At 49.0% G+C, this 19,472-nt stretch overlaps 1 protein-coding gene across 6 annotated transcripts in view; it reads right to left on the bottom strand.

Annotated features, from left to right (window-relative positions):
• FMNL3 (formin like 3) overlaps positions 1-19,472 on the bottom strand; it is a 53,935-nt gene that overhangs the window by 20,888 nt on the left and 13,575 nt on the right. For 5 of the 6 annotated variants that reach the window (XM_059185426.1, XM_059185427.1, XM_059185428.1 and 2 more), the window contains exon 2: positions 1,062-1,145. The exons of the other annotated variant lie outside the window; for it this stretch is intronic. In XM_059185426.1, coding sequence (XP_059041409.1) covers positions 1,062-1,145 — 84 coding nt within the window. The remainder of the gene's footprint in view (positions 1-1,061; positions 1,146-19,472) is intronic. 6 annotated transcript variants of the gene reach the window in all.

The following is a 19,472-nucleotide window of genomic DNA, read 5'->3' as shown; positions in this document are numbered from 1 at the left end:
AGAACACGAGGAAACGGGCCTTCCCTGAAGAAGTGGGGAACAGGACAAGGAGGTCTCAAGCATAATTCCACCTCAGGTCAAGCAGCCTGATTTGGGGGGCAGCGGAACATAACAGCTAGCACAGATGGGGTTGGCTGCTTTGCCCTGGTGCCAGTGTCAGGCACGGAACTGAGCCGCAAGTTCTTCATCCATAAAATGTAACAGCACTTTCTTCAGGGGGGTTTTGTGAGGATTAAATGAGATATTTCAGTATATATAAGTCCTTGGTCCCCCGTAAGTACTTAATAAATGTTAGCTATTCTGGTTCTGTTCGGGGCTTGAAAAGAAATCGTCAATCTGTGAGCATGCCAGGCGAAGTTTCCATGCCTCCCAAGAGGTAAGGAAGTAAAAGCGGACTCTCCTAGCTATGCAGACAGGCCTGTCCAAGTTCAGAAACTCATGACTTGTGAAATTTAAATGCATGCAGGGTAAAGAGCCAGGCCATGGGTCCTGGGTCTCAGTTCCGAGCTAAGTAATAATCTCTGTAATCTCTTCCAGCTTGAAACACTGTTCATGTAGGGAGAGCTTCCAATCCTCATATTTTGAGATTTGGGAACAGAAGATAACAGAGGACTCGGTCTGCTCATTCTCAGATGCCTGTCAATAATGAGAAAAACCTGAGGTGCCAGGGCTGGGGCAGAGCAAGAGAGAGAGAAGATCCTTTGGTCTACCCTGCCAGGCAGGGCTCTCACCCTGGAAAAAGGCAGAAACAAGCTCTATTGGGAAAGACACCCAACTCCTCTGCAGACAGCCAGCAGGACCTACACAAACTTCCTTCAGGCTGCTGCCCATCAGGAGGAAACCAGGACAGCTCTTTGCAGGATTCAGAGGGGAACTTGGCCTGCCAGCCCTGTGTCTGTAAAGAGAACCCTCTTGGTACAAGAAGTGAGCACGGACTGAGGCCAAGCCCAGGCAAGGGTTTCTCAAGGGACCCCAGGGCTGCGGTCAGTGCCTTTGGCCCTGCTGCCTTGTCCAGTCCAAGAAACAGCTCCTACTCCTGAGCCTCGCCCCAAACCCCGTACCTGGTCACAGATCAGATCCCACTTCTTCTCATTGTCATACTGCCGCAGGAGCCGGGCCTTGTCGGGAGGCAGGTTCATGGAGCTCTGAGGAGAGAACCTGAGTCAACAGGGTTGATAACTCCCTGCACCCAGAGGAGAGAAGGGGATAGCATGCAGGCCTTTCCCCTCCTGGGCCCTGGGCTTCACCTTAACACTCTGTGACTGATAAGGAGGGCTCGGAGAGGCGCGACGGTCTTGCCTCCCCCCTTCATATTTAGTTCAGTTTGGTTGAGTTTGGTTTTCCAATTTAGTGAGTTAAGATTAACTTTATTTTGAATGAAAACAAACATTAAAACCGAAGAGGCTAGAAGATAGGAGAAATCCCTCCAAGTAGGAAATGCAGTGTTTCACAAAGCTTTTGTTTCTTTTCTATTTTAAGTATATACATATACATAGGCACACACACCAGTCATGCCATAAAATGTGTTTCTTAACTTGGGACAGGGCAAAAAAGTTTGAAAGCTACTTGTCTAGAACAGCAACTTTCAATCTGCTTCTCCCCCACAGCCAGAGGGATGCCTGGCCTTCCTGTATCATACACGACCGTGGGTGGACGTCGGGCCAGCCACAGCCTATGTGGATGCCACGAGTCTACCCCTTTGCCCCATATCAGGATGCAAGTGCCTGAGAAGGATACTGATATAAAGATAACAGCTCATTTTTTTAAGGAAAAAATTTACAAAATTTCAGTTCTTTAATTTTTTAGTAACAAGTTACTTATGACACACTTCCCAATTAATGAAGACACAGGAAAGTGTCCCAATCCCTTCCTGAAAGACACTCTAACCTGGAATACAGAAGGCAGACCAAGAGTTATCTTATTTTGCTCACTACTGTTTGCTGAATGAATAAAGGAATAAAAGCGGGCATGAGTGAGGGAAGCCCAAGGCACCCATGGGCTAGTGCTATGCAGGCCAGCAGCCCTACCTTCCCCTCCACACCCAGCCAAGCTTCTCTTCTAGCCACTGGGGCTGCAGGTCACAGCCTTTGCCTCTAAAGGCAGATCGTTGCACCTGCCCCTAGTGCCCATACTCCTGAATCAAATATGATCTCCTACCTGAAGTATGATAGCTGTCTGATAACCCATGTGACTTCCCACAAATCCAGCCTCTCCTCCGAGCCCGCCGCAGACCACCTGGAAGGCCTTCCCCTCCTCTCTCTCTCTCTCCCCACACTACTCACTGCTCCAAGTTCAGCTCTAACTCCCCGGGCACCCAAGCATGGCCAATGTTTACATCTGCCCACTCCTTGACATTCTCATCCCTGGGGACATGAATTGTGTGCACCCAGGATTCCGAGGAGACACACAAGCCCTGTGTTATTCCAGAAGTGGAAACATGCTAGGAGTGGGCCTTGCATTTTCTAAGAATCTGAGAGACAAACCTTAAATATCATTTATTTCTGTTAGACATATTATGCATTTGTCTACACACACTCTATTAACTAGCTAGACACTCATCTAGCCCCCCAAGGACGGTGTCTATTCATATGGTCTCCAACCCCTGATGATGTCTAATACTCTGATAGGCGTCTAGTGGCGAGGAAGTAGACGGTATATATAAGGTTAAGGCATCCTGGTTCTGAGTAATGGGCCCAGCTCTGGGCCAGAAACCCGGTCACTAAAGCTCAAAAAAGGAGAATAGTTGGGATTTTTGCTCAGTTTTTAGATATAAGCCAAAATGGGGCAAGAGAGAGAAGACAAGAAGGGGAAGAGGATCCCGCATTACACCCCTCTTCAGTTTCTGCTGCCCTGTGAGTCTACCTGCACTCCTGCAGGAAAGAGGGGCTAATCAACCCCCCCCCCCACCCTGATGCAGTAGGGACGGCTGGTTGGGCAAATACAATCACAAATGTTTTGTTCTCTCTGAAACTACTTGGCTCAGGGCCATTCGCAGCCTGTCTGTGTGGAGAAGAGGACAGGGTCAGGAAGCCACAACAAAACAGGGACCCCAAAGTCAAAGGTGAGCCCAGACCAAGGTCTCCCTCCCAACTGTAGCCAGGCTGCTGCTGGCTAAGCCCAAGTGAGAGCAGAGAAGACACAGACCTCGGGCCTGGATCTGGCTCTGTGCACATCTCAAGCCCTTTGTTGTCTTCTGCCTATTTCTCCCCCAAGTCTGTGCCATGGAAATAGAAATAGTTGTCCCCCCTGGAAGAAAGAGACTGGCGGAGAAGGGGGAAGCCTGCCGCTGCTGCGGCAGACATCACATCCGGTCTACACCAACTTCCTCAGCCACCGGCTGTCAGCTGCTGCAGCCTCACACTACCCCACAAGGCGAACTGGGGAGAAAATGTCTGGTGCCCCAGGGGCTTTGAAGATGGAACAAAGTCACCCCCTTTGGGAGCCCTAGCCCAAGAGCACGGAAAAGTGGAAAAGGCATACCAGGGTTCAACCTTTAGATGCCCAGGAGAGACGCCCACCCCTCTAGGAGTATGGACAGGGGTGGTAGATGTATGAATCAGCTCTGACCACAGGCCCACAAGCTCCAGGCTCGAGCTTTCGGTGGCACTTTCTGGGCAGTGATGCTGGCTTCTCTGTTTTTTGGGGGCCCAAGTGTGACGGGAAGGAAGTGGGGAGGGGGATTCCCCCCTCCCCCTGCCACCAGCACTACTAGCACACAGAGTCCGTACCCACCCACCGCGGACTTCTCTGGGTGACAGACAAGGGCCCTGGGGCTTCTGCAGCTACCCGATAACAGGCATGAGCCCAGCAGGGCTCTGACATCCTGAGTTCCGGGGACAGCCAGTGTCACGGGGACAAACGTGACACATTCCTGTCTCCATCAAAGGTGCGTTTCCTTGACACTTTTGTTGAGTGGTTCCATAGAGATAGTGAGCTCTCGTAAGGGAGGAGCCAGGCTCAGTCCTTGCTAATTGCTCACTGAGACCCTTGCTGACCAGAAGGGGGCGGCACAACTGTCTTGAAGCAGAGGCACTGAAAACAGGAGTCAGAGGGCCCAAGATCAACTGTGCGCTCTTCAGAGCTCATCCATAAAATGGAGATAATCTCATTATTTCACAGGGGTTTATGAGGATTAAATGATAAATATTTTATATCTGGATGTGTCTGGAACACCGTGGGTGTTCCACTGTCTTCTTCCCCTTCCTCCTGAAAATCTCGGGTATTGTTCTTGTTTCCCTGCTTCTGGGTTGTCTCAGTCTCTGCCTCTGTCCCTCCTTCAGTGCTGCTTCTCAACCACTCAGGACACAGCCACCCATTGCCCCTACCCCCAACCCCCACACCTCTCACCAACCCTAAGACTAGGAGGTAGTTAAATACCAACATCCTCGAGAAAAGAGACCCCGGAGAGATGGGGGGTGAAAGGGAAGATGAACTTACACTGAAAGCAACTCGGAGACTGATTCTGAGACATCAGAACAACCAGCCAGAAATCTAATAATAAAAACCTATAACGGGAAGAAGCAGAAAGGGGAGGATCTGACGCTTCTCCAGCAGGGCTGTTAGGTTTACTGCCAGTTTGAGGTCAGGCACAGAGCCTTGCTCAGTGCCTAAACCTCTCCTGGGTTCTGTGGGAACAAGGCTTCCTTACTCCCCACCCAAGTCCTGTCAGACCCCGTGAAGTCAAGGAGGAGGAAGGTGGCTCTGGTCACAGAGGTTCCCTTCCCTTTCCTGCTCTGTACCCGTAGCCCGTTAGCCCCTCCTCGTTTCCTTCCCATGGCAGGGGAAGGGAAATGCCGGTGGGGTTGGAGTTTCCTTAGAAGGTGTGGGTCCCTGCTCTGGAACTCACCCCTGACTGTCAGCCTCCTCCGGCTGGGCCTGGGGAAAACCCAACCAACAGAAGTAGGAACCACCAAAAACTCCCAACTGTTTCTGTTGGTCCCAGTCAATCACGGTGAGTCTTAGGAACAGAAATGGCAAGGCTCTGCTGAGAGGCAGGAAGAGGGATGTGTGAAATTTTCCCGTGAAGGGGATTCTGGAGGCTTTAGGGAAGGCAGGCGGGGACTGTTTATTCTGAGCAAATTCAGAATGTGAGTTGGTTTTCTTCATATTTTCCCCCTCAAAACCATATTCCCACCAGGTCCCTTATGGCTAACATGTCTCCCATGTGTGGTAGGCCCAGTCCCCATACTCAGCCTGTGGGGTTGGTGAGCCTGGAAAGCTGAATCTAGAACTTCCCCAGAGACTAAATGAGACGACGTCCTGGGCACCACCTGCTGCTGAGCCCCTGGCCACAGCTGCCAACAAGTCCTCTTGGGCACCTACAGATCAGCCCACGGTACAGATGAGCAGAAGCAGAATGTGGTGAGGAGGCACAAGGTTGGGGAGCCCAGGAGATGGCTGTAGGTGGAGCTGGAGCCCTGTGTCTATGCCCTGCGTTCCCTCACAAACCAATAGTCCTGCCCAAGCCAATAGCAAAGCAAGCAACACCAGGCACAAAGGCCCGTCCCCAGTTGCCAAAAGGACAGAGTACTAGGAGTGGCCCAGCTCGCCCTGCCCTCCACGTATCTTTACTGGTGGGCAGGAGGCACAGCTGTGGCCAGCTGGGCACTGCTCCCAAAGGGCAAGAGCTCAAGGAGGTGGGAGGTACCAGCTCCTGCCGCCTTGGCCCCCTCGGCGGCCACAGCCAGCCCCGCTGCAGTAGCAGCTCCCAGACAATGAGAGTTATTTTCAGCCAGCGCTTTAACACAAGCCAGCTGGCCAGGGTGCAGGGCGGGAGTCCTCCGCCCAGCCCGCCCAGACAGCAGCCGCTGGCCCCGCCCACTGCCTACGCCCAGGCCGCCTCGGCGTCACTGTTTATCTCCTTTCCGCGCAGCAACTCCTGGCCGCCCCCCCCCCCCCCCCGCCGTAGCCTCCACCGGGGTCAAACTGTAATCCTGTGTAAAAGAAACCAAAAAAAATCAGAGTTTGATCACAGATCCAATAGCTGACATTCATTATGTCCGGATCCGGGAAGCAGAGCAGGCCCTCCAAACACGCCCCCTCTTTTCCCCAGTCCCGTGACTGGCAGGAGTCAGGCAGGGGAGGAAGCGGAGCGAGAGGGGGCCAGGTCTCCCTGCCAGCCAGAAAATGAGGCTCAGGACAGCTATCTTGACCTCCCTCCCTCCCTCCGGTCCGTCTTTCCAGACCTTAGGTTCGGAGATGATCGCTTGAGACAGCCTGGAATGAACCGGAGCCAACTGTGAAAGGTTCCGGGAGAAGAACTATATCCTGTGGCAGAAAGGCAACCTAAACCAGGTTTAGGACACTTGGCTGGAGGGAGAGGCAGCCCTCCCCACCCAGATGGAGTGGGGGCGAACACTTCCCTCGGACCCTGCACATCAGACAGTTCAAGGATGGGAAGGGATGGGCTCCAGGCCTCCAGCCCTGGTGCTGCCGCACCCCACAGCCTCAGCACCAGGGCTCCCTCTGTTCCTCATCTCCTTCTGGCTGCAAGACCCTGCACAGGACCCAACTCTAGCCACACACAGCTTCCTCGAGGCCTGAGCTGCCCTGTTACACTTATGGGAAAGGTGCTGGGGTACCGCATGACAGAAGACATCACAAGAGGGTGCTCCTTGACTTGAGTGTCCACAGTGGCTATGCCTAGCCTCCTGTTTTTGTTGACTTGGAGCTGTCACTCGGGACAAGCTGCCAGGGGAAAGCCAGCTTGCATAGACTCGAGCCCTGTCTGGAGAACGTGCTTCTGTGGTCACTGATGACTCTATAACCAGAAATGACTTGCTGAGCAGTTATGGGCCAAGTCCCTGAGCAGCCTGGAGGAAAAAGAGATGGATTCACCAGATGTCTCAGGCTGAACTCTGCAACTCACACCAGGGAAGTCCGAGGAAGGAGAGGCCCTCGAAGGCCAGCATCAAAGAGGTGGCTTTTTCCCAAATACGACCGTATCCCGGAGGCCTCTTCTTCACCCTGGAGGACCCTTCCAGTGGATCCTGAGAAGGCAAAGGAATTTGGCCATCTCCCAGATGCCAGCAAAACCCCCAGGTCTACCTCTATCACACTGGAGGCCTCACACCTGATATCAGATAACCTCTGTAGGTAACCTGGCCCCCAGCTGCCAGGTGAGGCCATCCCTTCTGGCCTCCTCCATCAGGATGCACACAAGCTCACAGAGAGGAACTCATGTTAGCTATTCCCAACTGAGCCCCCAGGCCCTTGCTGAACAGCCACTGCCACAGCAACCTGATCTGTCTGCTGGCTCCTCAGCCCCTCCTCGCGGTTAGCCAGACCCACACACTCCCCAGTTACGCAAAATGGAAACTATTCTGCTGGGGGCAGCTGGGTTTCCAAAGCTGAGGAGGCTTGGGGCAGAGCCTCCCATTCTCTCTGTGGCCAACCAGTGTCCCCCCTTCTCCTCATGAGATTTTCCCCTCCTGCCTGGGGAACCCTGAGAGGCAGCGCTGCCTCTCAGAGGACACAACATCCCACAACGAGCATTTTCCTCTCTCCCCAGACCATCACCTGTTACTCACTGAGACCCAGTATGTGCCCCTCCCAGGGCCTCGCATCCATACCTTCCCTTCCATTCCCAGTGTCACCATCAGATAGGCCCTTATTGTTTACTCCTGACATTCTAGGATAATCCTCCAGCTAGCATCCCTGTTTCCTGCTTCCAGCCCTCTTTCCCACCAACCTGCACATAGTGAAATTTCTCAACTTCTCAGCTTCTAAGAGAAATCACCTCTCTTCTCAGTTCTGACAGAACTCTTCTCTGACTCCTTAATCATTTAAACAAAAAACCGTCTGAACTCCTTGGCCTGCTGTTCTTAGCATCTTAAAATAAGAAAGAGCTTCAGAGATAAGATTCTCCCGCAGGCTGGCCCCTTGTCCTCTGACCAGCCTTGTCCTCTTCTGGACTTTCTCCTGGAACAGCCATGCTTGCCATAGGAGCTGCTTGTAACTGATGTTTCCCCAATCTTCTGAATCCCTACCTATGACTGACTCAAAATCCATCAGCTCTGTGACCACCCAACCTAAATCATCAGCCCCTCTTGTGAGCTCCAAAGCCTAATCATACATGAAGAATGAAATGGCAGAGACCTTGTTATCCCTCACCCTCTTGTCCTCATCTTCCTGAGTAATGAATCTCCAGTGTTCACTTGAGTACTTGGCAGCCCAGAATTGATGTATTTCTCATCTTCCCTTGAATTTAGGTACGGCTATGTGACTATATAGGACAGAAACAGAAGTAGTGTGTACAATTTCTGACAGGTGTCATTAAGGGGAAGGAGCATACCCTTCTTTTCCCCTTTCTGCTTCCAGCTGGGGAAGGAGATCTGAAATGCAGAGGTAATGGCTGGAACTTTAATAGCTATTCTGGACCATGAAGTGACCTTGGAAATGAAGTCCAGATAGATGAAACAACAAGAAAGAAAATACTTGGTCACTGATATCATGGACTTTAGCCCAAATTAAATGTCTTCCCTGTAGTGTCATTCATGTGTGTGTTTCCTCTATTCACAACGAGAACATGAATTCCTTGAGGGTAGGGGTCATGCCTTATCCCTTTGTGAATCATGTGCAGGTGCTTAATTAGTAACTGATTTATCCTGCTACTACTTCTCCTCCTACCACCAAGTTCTTTTTTGGCCCCTGGTTATTTTTGGAGGGGAGTACCCAATTTCTCACTATTGTCTTTCCTATTTCTGGGCTCTCTCTCCTATCATCTAATTTAATATAGCCCAAATCACTTTCTTTATTTGCTGCATCTCCCTCAGCAAGCTCCCACTCCTCATTCAGAATTTCAACTCTGTCCTTCAGTTCATGCCATAAATCTGAGCCACTCTCCTGCCCTTCTTTTTAATCGGCCTCATCTTAGAGCCTGCTAGACCCTAGGCTCTCCAGCCCTGGGATTACCACCAGATTATTTACCACAGTAGTGCTCTATAAATATTGGGCAAGTTGAATTTCCCCATGCATATATTCCTCTTCCTCCTATTTTTAAGTGTTCTGCTCCACGACACCCCAGAGAGATCATTCCCAACTGTCAGCAATGCCTCGCCTTCAATTCAAAATAGGTGGGATCCTACCTTTGCCAGCAAATCTTTCATAAGTGGTAAGATTCCCACCCCCTCCCCCAACAGTTCTCCACACATGTACTAAGCCTTAAAAATGTAGTCAGAGAGCTGTGATTTATGGTGAATATCTTGCCTTTTCTTGGACATCCAATAAATATCCTATCATAACCTCTGAGTGTGGTTAAAGCAGTGACTGATGGGCCATACCGCCCTAGCATGAATCCTGACTTTACCATTTACTAGATATGTGGCCTTGAGAGCATCATTTAACCTCTATGAGCCTCAGTTGCCTCATCTATGGAGGTAGAAATACTATCTCCTTCGTATGGTTGCTCTGATGATAAAATCTGTTAATATATGTAAATTATTTATTTACTATATGTAAAGCATTTAAATCAGAACCTAGGTAGTAAATGTTACATAGAATGCTAGCAATGGGGGTGCCTGGGTGGCTCAGTGGGTTAAAGCCTCTGCCTTCGGCTCAGGTCATGGTCCCAGGGTCCTGGGATCGAACCCCGCATCGGGCTCTCCGCTCAGCGGGGAGTCTGCTTCCTCCTCTCTCTCTGCCTGCCTCTCTGCCTACTTGTGATCTCTGTCAAATAAATAAATAAAATCTTTAAAAAAAAAAAAAAGAATGCTAGCAATGTGTTTTTGCTTGGGTTTTTTTTATTTGGCACATAGCTGGAAAACAACCATACACCAAGCACTAAGCTTAGAGCTGGAAATATTAAAATAAATAGGGTGGGATCCCTCCATTCAGGAAGTTTGTATCCAGAGAGCAAGGTAGATGAGCAAAGCAGGGGTGAGTGTAGGTAGCACTGCTGGGACAGAGCGGTGCATGGCCCTGTGGGAACCTGGGGAGGCAACATCTAATTGGACAGAGGAATCAAGGAAGGCTTCCCGGAAGAGACCCTGGAGGACTTAATCTTTTTTTTTTTTTTTTAAGATTTTATTTATTTATTTGACAGAGACAGAGAGGGAACACAAGAAGGGGAGTGGGAGAGGGAAAAGCAGGCTTCTTCATGAGCAAGGACCCCGATGTGGGCCTCGATCCCAGGACCCTGGGATCATGACCTGAGCCGAAGGTAGCCACTTAATGACTGAGCCACCCAGGCGCCCTGGAGGATTTAATCTTAAACATCAGGCAGAGGGAGTCAGGCAAAGGCAATGAAGGAGGGGAAGATGGTGATATTCTAGGCAAGGAGACAGCATCTCTATGACATGGAAGTGCAAAACATCCTAAAAAGTCCAGAAGGCCCTAAGTGATTTGCAGAGATGAAATGACAGTGTATAGGAGGAAATTATTGTAGGCGGGGAACAGTCTGAAGACAAAGGGGCTTAGGAGCTAAGGTAATCAGGTGGCCATGAAGAGAATAATGATGCCACTATTAAAATGAAAATAGTAATAATGACAAAAGCTACCATTTATTCACAGAACCGTGATAAGAGCTATCCATGAATTATCTCATTGAATTCTCACAACAAGCCTATGAAGCTGGGACTATCATTACTCCCATTTTAGAGGTGAGTTAGCAAAGGCTTGGGAAGGCTGTGGAACCTGCCCATATTCACAGAGCAAATATGGGGTGGAGCCGGGATTTGAACCCAGGTCTGACTTCAAAGCCTGAGCTTGTAACCCAATGCAATGAGGCAATGGATTACATTAGGCCTTCTCTGTGCCTTTTCAAATTGCATGTACCCTTTGTGATCAACACAATCAAACTTCCTCACGGATTCCCCTGCCCCCCCAAACCACCCAGAGTTCACACGCTGCTCCTTCCTCTGAATTTGCTCCTTCTTCTGAACTTGCACGAGGTTTACTGCCCTTCACCTCCTATTGGCAATCGTATTCAATCACACCTTCAACAACGCTATGTTATCACACACTGTGCCAACGGGAAGACACGTTTTGCTTTGTGGTCACTCCTATATATTTACAAAGAAAGGATATTGCAGTTTATAAACACCTGCTCTGGGCCAGGTGCTGTGCTAGATCCTTTAATTACAAGATGTCATGGAAAAAAATCACTTCTGTCTCATATTGTTATTCACCTTTCATATTTTGTGCTATTTCCCAAACTATGCTGTAAGCTCCATGAGGGCACAGACTTTGCTTTGAACACACTTTTCCTAGACAAGAGTGTCTGGCTCCCAGAGGAAGCTCTGTAGACACCGAGGGCCAGCCATGTGGACAGCAAAGGCCAGCTGGGGGGCAGCACGCCATCTCACCCAGTACACGGGCGAGGGACCCAGCTCTGGCTTTCCCGGAGTCTCATTATAAAACCAGGAGCTTATTACCAAACCATAAAACTTAATGAATCCCTTCCTTCCTCCAGATGATATGTGGGACAGGCACGACTCCTGCTTTATGGAAGGATAAACTGAGGCCCAGCATGGGCACAAGTGATATGAGCCCGGGAGAGCACTCCAAGTCTTCTGTCTCCTTGCTTTCTCAATTGCTCTCAAATGTGGGTCTGTCCTCAGGGCTGCCGTGTTCCTGTCCTCTTAGGGGAGGAATCATAATGACCCCAGTCTGCTCTTCCCCATGAGCGGTCTTCCCAACACGGTCCCCCTCATGCCTTTAAGGACGGCCAGAGCTTGACACAGGTGTCATGGGTGCCCACACCCCAGTTCCATCTTTGAGTGTCCCAGATTTTTTATGTCTCGTTTGACCGTCCCCCTAGAAAAACAGCAACAACAGCATCTCTCTGGGGTTAGCCTTCTGAGAGTTACCACCCCATGACCCAAAGAGATCTTGATTCTTCTCTGTGTTTTACAACGTCTGGACCCCTCAGAACCGTTTCCACTCAGGGCCACAGATGTGGAGGAGAACATTCCTGAGCATCTCGTACACACCAGGCACTTTTACTCCCATAATCTCCCTTACTGCCTTCAACAACCTCTGCAGGGAACTGTTATGCCTGTTTAATTGGTGAGAGGATGTAGAATCTGAAACAAACTGGTTCGAGATCATACAGAATGTGGCAGAACACAGATTCAAATCCAGATAAATGGCCTCCAACATAACTTTTGCCAGAATGTGGCTCTTTCTACCATGTCCTGCCATCTCTTTACCAAAATAAATAAATAAATAAATAAAATCTCCATTTCTAACTTGGGAAGGTCACCTGGATTCATCAGACTGGCTTTGGTTGATCATTAAACAGTGGTTCCTTGCCCAGCACAACTGGGGTAAAACCAGCCAAACAAGGTGTGCCAGGCACCTCAAGTTCACGGCTTCCGTCTCAGAGTAAGAAGGAGACCCTGCAGAGCAAAGAGACAAGGGAACTGCCTTCTTGAACACCACATGGTGACAATGCCCTTGTATAAATGGCATCTTAAGCATTCAGAGTACTATGGGTAACAGCAAGGACTTTGCAATCACAATGACCTAGATTTGAATCCTGGTACTTTTTAAGAGATAGTGGGAAAGTTACTGAATTTCTTTCTTTCTTTCTTTCTTTTTTTTTTTTAAGATTTTATTTATTTATTTGACAGAGATCACAAGTAGGCAGAGAGGCAGGCAGAGAGAGAGAGGGGAACAGGCTCCCTGCTGAGCAGAGAGCCCGATGCAGGGCTCAAAGATCCCAGGACCCTGAGACCATGACCTGAGCTGAAGGCAGAGGCTTACTTAACTCACTGAGCCGCCCAGGCGCCCATTACTGAATTTCTTTGAACTAAAGTTTCTTCATCTAAAAATGCAAATTATGGTATCTACCCCTTATAAGAATTAAGTGAAGGGATGAATGAATGAAAAGGATTTTGCATGGCACCTGGCATGGGAGAAGGGCTCTATAAACAGCACCTGGGGTGAGTCACAGCTGACTTGAGGTGTCATAGTCCTTTAAAATACATCAAGGTGAGAGTATATTGATAGAGTGGAACAATATAGGTTAAATATATTTATTTATAAGTTTCTTAATTCTCTAGGTTAGAGCAATTGCACACACATCCCCTTTGAAAGATCAGACCGAGATACCAACGACCACTCAGGAGATTCACAGGAAAGCTGGGACTAGAATTTGGGGAGATACAAATGAGTCATTGACAAAGGGTTGCTGAGTGATCTGGGACAACTTCTCTAACCTTTTAGAGGTTTTGCTAAGCTGTCTTTAGTGTTCGATCTCATCGCAAATCCCTTATTTCCCCATTGTCTCCTGACTTCCTCAGGTTAAATCTGCAGCCCGCAAACCTGAGGTCTGATTTCTACCACAAATCTCTATTTTTGGCCCCCTCAACTAACGACTCCTCTAGCAAGTCTGTCCTCCCAGTCACTTGAAGGGCTATGCTGTCTGTGGGGACAGAAAAAAAGGCAAGAGAATGCTTCAGCCCCCAATTTTATTTGACCAATAGACACTGATGATTGTCAAGTATTTCTTTCGATCCCAGACTTCTCCTTTGAGTTTCAGCTTTAAAAACCCAACTGCAGGGGCACCTGGGTGGTTCAGTGGGCTAAGCCTCTGCTTCGACTCAGGTGATGGTCTCAGGGTCCTAGGATCCAGCCCTGCCATTGGGAATCTCTGCTCAGCAGGGAACCTGCTCCCCCCTCCCAACCCCGCCTGCCTCTATGCCTACTTATGATCGATCTCTCTGTGTCAACTAAATAAATAAAATCTTTAAATATCCAACTGCCCATTAGACATTCCCCTTGACTTCCACAATCTCCATGACCTCACGTGCCTCAAACCAGCCTCATCGGGTTTCCTTCTGTTATTTTCTCTCCTGCATTCACAACCTCCATTTAACTCGTCCCAGCAAGCTAGAAACCTGCGGGGGGTGGGGGCGCATACTTCATTCCCCCCATATTCCTCATGTTCATCTTCCCAAGGTCAAATCTAATCAGTTGTCAAGTCCCCCACATTTCTTTTCATAACCACCCGGCGACTCTGTTGCACAGTCTCCATCACGCACTCCAGCCCTCGTTCAGGCTCCCACTGTCATCACCACACCATCCAGGCCTTGACCACTCTCGCTGCACCCTCCCCTCCCACCACCACTCAGCCTGACACCTCACACTCCAACAACACTGAGCCACTGCACAAGGATTCTTGACATATCTATCTGCTCTGCCTCACCTTGCTGCCTCTACTCAAGTTGTCCCCTCTACCCAGAACGCTTTTTCTCTCCGACATGTCTCTCCAACTCCTAATTATCCCTTTAGCCAACCTTGATTTCCTCGCACAGGCAGGAGTCCCCGATCCCCACCTCTCCTCCATGCCCCCAGATGCTCCTGCATTATCGATCCCGCTGCACTTCCCAAACTGTAGATTGCAATTACATGTTTAGTGTGTTTGTCTCCCTCTTTAGACTACACTCCTGGGGGCAGACACTGTCTTAGTCATCTTGACTTTTCTGGCACTTAACATAATTCTAAGTGCTCAGTAAGTGCTTATGGAGTGAATGAAGGCTAGGCTGCAGTCAGCAAGTCTGTGAGGGCTGGCACTGGGTCCTTCTCTCCCTCTCCAGCCAGGGAGAATGTGAGCATTCTCAGCTCACAGCCTCAGGCCCTCCAGAGTACTGACGTGACTGTCACCTGCCCTACCATAGAGTAAGAAGGGAGTAACTGTCTGCCCTCTTGCCTCCAGAACAATCAGAAACAATTGGTGGTGTTTTCATACTGTTATGACATCACCGTGATATTTCCCTGGGCCTCTGCAGCAACAGGTACGAGAGGATTTCTTTACGATTCTTGGAAAGAATCAACTGAGAAGCCAAATGGCACCACACGCTGTCTAGCTGGCTACCCCTCACCTCCTGAGGTTATGCTCTAAACATCTAACAAGGATATTCTGGAGAAATGACAAATAAGTGCTCTGGGAGCCCACCAGGACCAGCTGCCCCATAAAAGCACAGATTCTTAATTCCTTAGTCACCCACGATGCCAGTAGTAATTAGCCAACCCAAAGGGAGAAGCAAGAGCTGCTATTGGACCATCATTCTGGAACTCGTGCCAGATGCACTGGAAAATAATCTGCAGACGTGAGCACTTTACAAGGGATTCACCAAGTGCCCTGGCTGCCAAGGGCCTGAGGATAATGAGCGCTTGTGTGATGCTGATTCCGCTGAGCAGTGAGTAAAAACAAAATAACCACAACCACAAACAAGAGGCCTGTCCAAAGTAAGGGGCTCAGGAATATCCTGGATACATAAGGTTCAAAAAAGACACTCTTCCCCAGTTAGCTCTTATCCATCCATCCCTTCTAGGACATTGTCTGGACCTTACCCTAAGGCTGGCATCAAGGGTAGGGGAGTATGTGATCTCCAATCTGCAAATGAACCCATATAAGAGTGGCCCCTACACCGCAGGATTCACTACTGTCTAGGAGCACACGTCTGGACCTGGGCAGGCCTATGCTAGCTCTTCTGGCCTTGGTAAATGCCCCAGTCCAGAAGCCTCTTAACATCCAGTCCTTCTGGGGCGTCTAGGTGGCTCTGTTGGTTAAGAGTCTGCCTTTGGCTCAAGTTATGATCCCAGAGTCCTGGGACTGAGCCCTGCATGCGGCTCCCTGCTTAGCAGGGAGTCTTCTTCTTTCTCTCCCTCTGCTGCTCTCTCTTTCTCTGTCAATTAAAATAAAATCTTTAACGTCCAATCTGTCCACGGCTATACAAGAAATGAAATGTGCTAAACGGTGGGCCAAGGGTTACACCAGTTCCTAAGGGCCCTAAGGCCTGTGGGTAGGTCAACTGGGAAAACAAGGGGACGACAGTGCGGTGTTTAGTTCAGTGATCTGACAACTTGTGCCACATAAAACCAGTCCCTACTCATCAATGGCAAATTCATATGTCTTGACTATTCTTTTTGGGCTCCTTGATACTAGATACCTGACGTGAAGAGGTTAGTGGTCTTAGAACATTTCTACTTAAAATTTACTAAGTGCCCACTATGCCAGACACAGCCCTGGATTTTTTACATCCTATAAAGTCCTTAGAAGCCAAGTATTATTATCCTGATTATTCAGATAAAGAAACTAAGGCTCAGGGAAATGAAGGCACTGGCCCAAGGTCACAGAGATAATAAACGGCAGAGCTAGAATTCAAATCCAGACCCGCAGAGTCCCAAAGCTCTTGAACACGCAAAAGGAATCCCTGAACTCCTTGCAGTTTCCCAGGCCAGACTTCTTATTCCTCCACCAGCCAAGAACACAGAGTGACTCCAGGAGATCTTGAGAGCATCAGGCTTGAGGAGCCGCGGAAAGACAAGTATTTAAAAACTCTACTTCTATCCCAGTGGGCTACATAAATAACAAGACTGAATAATACTGACTTTACAGGAAGCCCTACAAAACTCTTGTTTGATCCTAACATGCCTCCCAAAGAGTTCCCCAAAGTCCTGCACAGCTCAGGCCCAGGCCTATGAACCCCAACCCTGCCCAGAGCAGGTACTAAAGGGAGAAAATGGAACAGCATGTGGGGAGGAGACACATTTCTCCTCCACTTAAATACAGCCCAGGACCTCTGCAAATTAAAAGCTCCCTCTTTACTGAATCCACTCAGCTTTAGTTATAGGTCGTACTTTTTATTTTTGTAACCAGCCAACCCGCCAAATTATAGGCTCGGGCCACTGGTAGGCACGCCAAACACTGGGGCCAGTAGAGGCACTGCCCTTTCTGGCCTGAGGGTGGGTAGAGGAGTGAGGACTGAGCACCAGTCAAACCTGAAAAGGCAGAGGGCATGACCACTCCGCTGTGCTAAGTTGAGTGAGGAGCCTGGCCTCGCTTAGGCCACTGTGCTGCCCAGAGGGGAACAGGGTTCTAGAGGTCCCACACAGCAGCCATAGTGAACTCTTCTCTCATCCAAGTACTAACCATGCCTGACTCTGTTTAGCTTCTGAGATCAGATGAGATCAGGTACGTTCAGGGTGGTATGGCCACAGACCATAGTGAACTTTTCATACTATAAAGCAGATGGAGTCATTCCTCCGACAATCATATCCAAACTCCTTACCAAAGCTGATACAGTCTCCCATGATCTGGGCCCCGCTCAACTCTCTCCAGCATCCTTGTCAACCATCTGGCATTCCCTCAGGTCCTGAACTGTGCAAAGCTCCTTCCCACTCCAAAGCTTTGCATGGGTTGTTCTCTCTTCCTAGAAAACCCTTCCCTGAGGTCTTTGCATATGGCTACATGATAGATCAGGGCAGGTGGGTCTGCAGAACCAGAGTAGAGAGACCACAAAAGGATCTGTGACAATACCGCAGGCAAGTGATGAGGACCAACTACAGGGGTGGTAGTACTATGGAGAGAAGGTGGGAGGAACAGTAGCCTAGCATGACTCCTGGGGGTCTGGCCTGGACGACTCACTGAAAAAGGGTGCGGTGTCATCCTTCTGCCCTCTACGCCAGTAGCAGGTAGAAAGGGGCTCACAAACACTGGACACTATTACTATGTGACACTATTACTATGACATTTATTAAGCCCCTACCATGAACAAGGCATTGTTAATAACACAAATTATTTAGTGCAAGACAATATTTCACCCTAAAGGAAGGCAAGGCAGTCTTGGCAAAGGAAAGAATTAGCCCAGAACCTGGTAACTAGAAGCAGAGTCTCCTAAATGTTTGGACTCCTGCAGTTCAGGGTAATGTCCGGATCATCTACCCAGTTTTGCTTACATCAAATTATTATTCTGATTTTGTAACCTTTAAGGACTGAGTTGGCATCTATTTCTCCTATATTACCATCGTTCAATTTAAAGAGCAAACCCATGAATGGCCAACCTATCTTACCAACCTATCTCTATTCCATGTTGGAAGCCGGGCAAGAAGGCCTCCCCGGCCTTTTCTAACAATCAGACAAAACTCTCTGTGAACTGCCCATCTGTCCTGACCCACGCTCAGCTCCCTTGTCTGCACCTGGGCTCCTCTGTCCCAGCAGCGGGGCTCCTGGCTGCCCCCTACATGGCTGGCTCATTTTTTTTTTTTTTAAGATTTTATTTATTTATTTGACAGAGATCACAAGTAGGCAGAGAGGCAGGCAGAGAGAGATGAGAAAGCAGGCTCCCTGCTGAGCAGAGAGCCCGATGTGGGGCTCGATCCCAGGACACTGGGATCATGACCTGAGCCGAAGGCAAAGGCTTTAACCCACTGAGCCACCCAGGCCCCCCTGGCTGGCTCATTCTTCTCTTTAGTTCCCTCCCCCATGCTCTGGCCCGTATCTGCCTCCTCAACCACAGCTGCCACCGTTAAGACCCGACGGAAAGTCCATGCCCTCCTTAGAGCACTGCCTGATCAGCAGTCCTCTGTCACAGTGATTTTTCCCTAACTCTCCAGTCCTTCTGTGCTTGTAGCTGCGCGACACCCCATCACTTCGGGATCTCATTTGGTTTTCCCATGTGCATGGGATGAGGTGAGACAAAGAGCATCCCCAGGTTACGGATAAGATAACGGAGGTACACAAGGAGTCTCATAGACGGTCTGAAAACACACACTTGTTTTAATTCTCTGGCTGTTCAAAGTACAGTTCTAAGTATATAGTTTTGTCTCTCCGACTTAGATAGTGAGCACTGCCTTCTATTTCTTGGTATTCTCCCAAGTACTCAGCAAAGTGGCATGTTTACAACAGGCCCCTAAGACCTATTTCCTTAATAAATCAAGAAAGGAAGAAAAATGAAATGAAAGCAGAAAACCTCTCATAAACTTCCAAGGCTATTTCTGGCCTTCATTTAGAGGGAGGCCTTGTTATGCTCTCTCCTAACAACTTGTTCTTTGCCTCCCAAGGACATATCGTAATTTGCGATGAAGTATTTATTTGCTTAATATCTGTATTTCCCTGTAAACTCCAAAAAGGCGGAGGTGATTATTTATTTTTTCACCATTGTATACCCAGTTGTATTGCTGGCACATAGTAAGTAAAAAACAAAACAAAACAAAACCTCCAAAAACCAAAAATCAAAACCAAAACTCTTGAATAGCCCATGTCCTAGTGGGGTAACTCTGGCTGACTCCAAAGTGCAAATCTTCCTACCACACCTCTTGGCAAAGGAAGAGTTGTTCTGGAACCTTCCGTCTATTCTGCCGTAGCCTACACAATCCCCTCCAAAGCAGCAAGGCGTCTGACCCCGAGGAGGGAAGGAAACCCTAGCTCACAATGTGGGCTTAGAGTCAGATGGCTCGGATTCACAGCCTGACTTCACTGCTAACTAACTGTGTGATCCTAAGTGAGCTACTTAACCTTCCTGGACCTCGGTTTCCTCATCTACAAAATGCAGATAATAAAACTACTTTGATAAATTTGTGACGATTAAATGAAATAATATGTGAAGAGCTTTGCAGGGTGCCTGGCATACCGTTAGCACTGGAAATGTTGGCTGTGAAAATGATTAGCTATCTGTATTCCTGGGAGATAAGAATCTAGAGAATGTGGCTTCCATGGGGATCAGGGCTGCTAAACGGACTTGACT

This window comes from Mustela lutreola, chromosome 8 (assembly GCF_030435805.1).
Source record: "Mustela lutreola isolate mMusLut2 chromosome 8, mMusLut2.pri, whole genome shotgun sequence".
In the NCBI taxonomy this organism is placed as follows: Eukaryota; Metazoa; Chordata; class Mammalia; order Carnivora; family Mustelidae; genus Mustela; species Mustela lutreola.
This window is presented reverse-complemented; position numbering and strand designations above follow the sequence as displayed.